At 40.8% G+C, this 1,487-nt stretch overlaps 1 protein-coding gene across 1 annotated transcript in view; it reads left to right on the forward strand.

Moving 5' to 3' along the window:
- Positions 1-766: 766 nt before the first annotated feature.
- Cbr-pqn-53 overlaps positions 767-1,487 on the forward strand; it is a gene marked incomplete at both ends in the record, with an annotated part of 6,991 nt that continues 6,270 nt past the window's right edge. The window contains 3 exons of the mRNA XM_002636609.1: positions 767-883; positions 931-1,161; positions 1,206-1,262. Of these exons, the coding sequence (XP_002636655.1) occupies positions 767-883; positions 931-1,161; positions 1,206-1,262 (405 nt within the window). The remainder of the gene's footprint in view (positions 884-930; positions 1,162-1,205; positions 1,263-1,487) is intronic.

The raw sequence follows: 1,487 nt of genomic DNA on the forward strand, positions 1-1,487 counted from the left end.
CTATCGCCTCACTACGGTGTGCAATCGTGTGCAAGCGCTCCTGTACGCAAGCTGTCGTCGTTTATTGGGTTTTACTAATAATTTTGAGGCTCCGTGTCATGTGAATAAAACCGTTGATTTCTATTCGATTTCCAGAATACTCGCTCAATTTATATGTACAGATGGAAAACTATTATAGAATCACTGAGTTTAGTATGGTATCATAGATTTTGCCCATTTCTATTCCCCACTTCAAGATTACTCTGAAATTCCGGTTTTACTTCCTTCTTCATCAGTTTCGTTTCGATAGTTTTTGGTTTCGCAAGTGATTTCTGAAAGTATTGATCACTGAATTTTCTTTTTTTACATCGCGTAAGTACTCTGCAAACAATGGGACAGCTGTCTTGTATCTGCGCAGAACCAGTTCGCTCTCTCATTGTCTTCTGTTGTAAAACGTTTTGCTCACTTTTAAACTACTTATGATATTTTTGTGATTGTTCTCACAATTGAGATTCAGTAATTTTTCAGAAAAATCTTTCCAGTTGTTCGATAGATAATCAAACTTTAGGTATTCTTATTTTTTCTTTGCCGTCCATTCTGACGATGCGTCACCAATCAATAACCGCTCCGCAATCGTTCGCTGCCGTTCGCATACTGCCGCTCGCCCACGTGCCTTCCTTTTCCTATCTTGTATTACACTGTTCTCGAGTGTCGCTTACCTAACTGTCTTCATCGACTGACCGAATTCATTTTTCAGTTTCGCAAACGTTCCTCATTCCACATAAAAATGGCTGAGAAAATCAATATGACTTTGGATGATATCATCAAGAATGGTCAGAAAAAAATTAAGGCTGAAAAAGTTGTAGATGCCAACAACGCCAACAAAACTGCGAACGATAACAAGGTGAGAGTTCTCTCGAAAGCTAAATAACCTATAATAAATAATTTCAGGCACGTTCTGGTGGCAAAACTGGAGGACAAGGAGCGAAAAACAATCGCAAAGGTCCGCCAGCCAAAAATGCGAAGATCGCATTGGCGAATAAGGTTCTCAAAAGATCGAGAGCCATCGCTGCTCGTGGAGTTGGCGCCAAAAGACAAGCTCTTGGTTCACGCGGAAAGCCGATGGCTGCAGCTGGATTGAGCGCCGTGGCCACCAAGAAACTAGTCAACAAGCTTGTCAAGGTATCGTTTTTGAATGAATGACGCAAATCAAATGTATATTTTAGAACGCCATCCGCAAGAGAATCAATATCACTACGAATCTAGGAATTCGTAAGCGTGGAGTACGTTTTTCACTGATTTTAATTGCGAGTTGACTGTTGGAGATTGAAAAATGGATATTGACCCTGAAATTTGGAATATTGGCATTCTGAAGAGGCTATAAATCAGGTCGAGACAGCAATTAGCTTGAATCTCGTGTTGCGTGAGCACTGTCTGCTCCAAATCCTCCGGGATTTCGCTTTCCCAAGCAACTACGCAATGAATAGTTCGAATGGAGACATTCACTA

This window comes from Caenorhabditis briggsae, assembly GCF_000004555.2.
Source record: "Caenorhabditis briggsae complete genome, chrV, whole genome shotgun sequence".
NCBI classification, from domain to species: Eukaryota; Metazoa; Nematoda; class Chromadorea; order Rhabditida; family Rhabditidae; genus Caenorhabditis; species Caenorhabditis briggsae.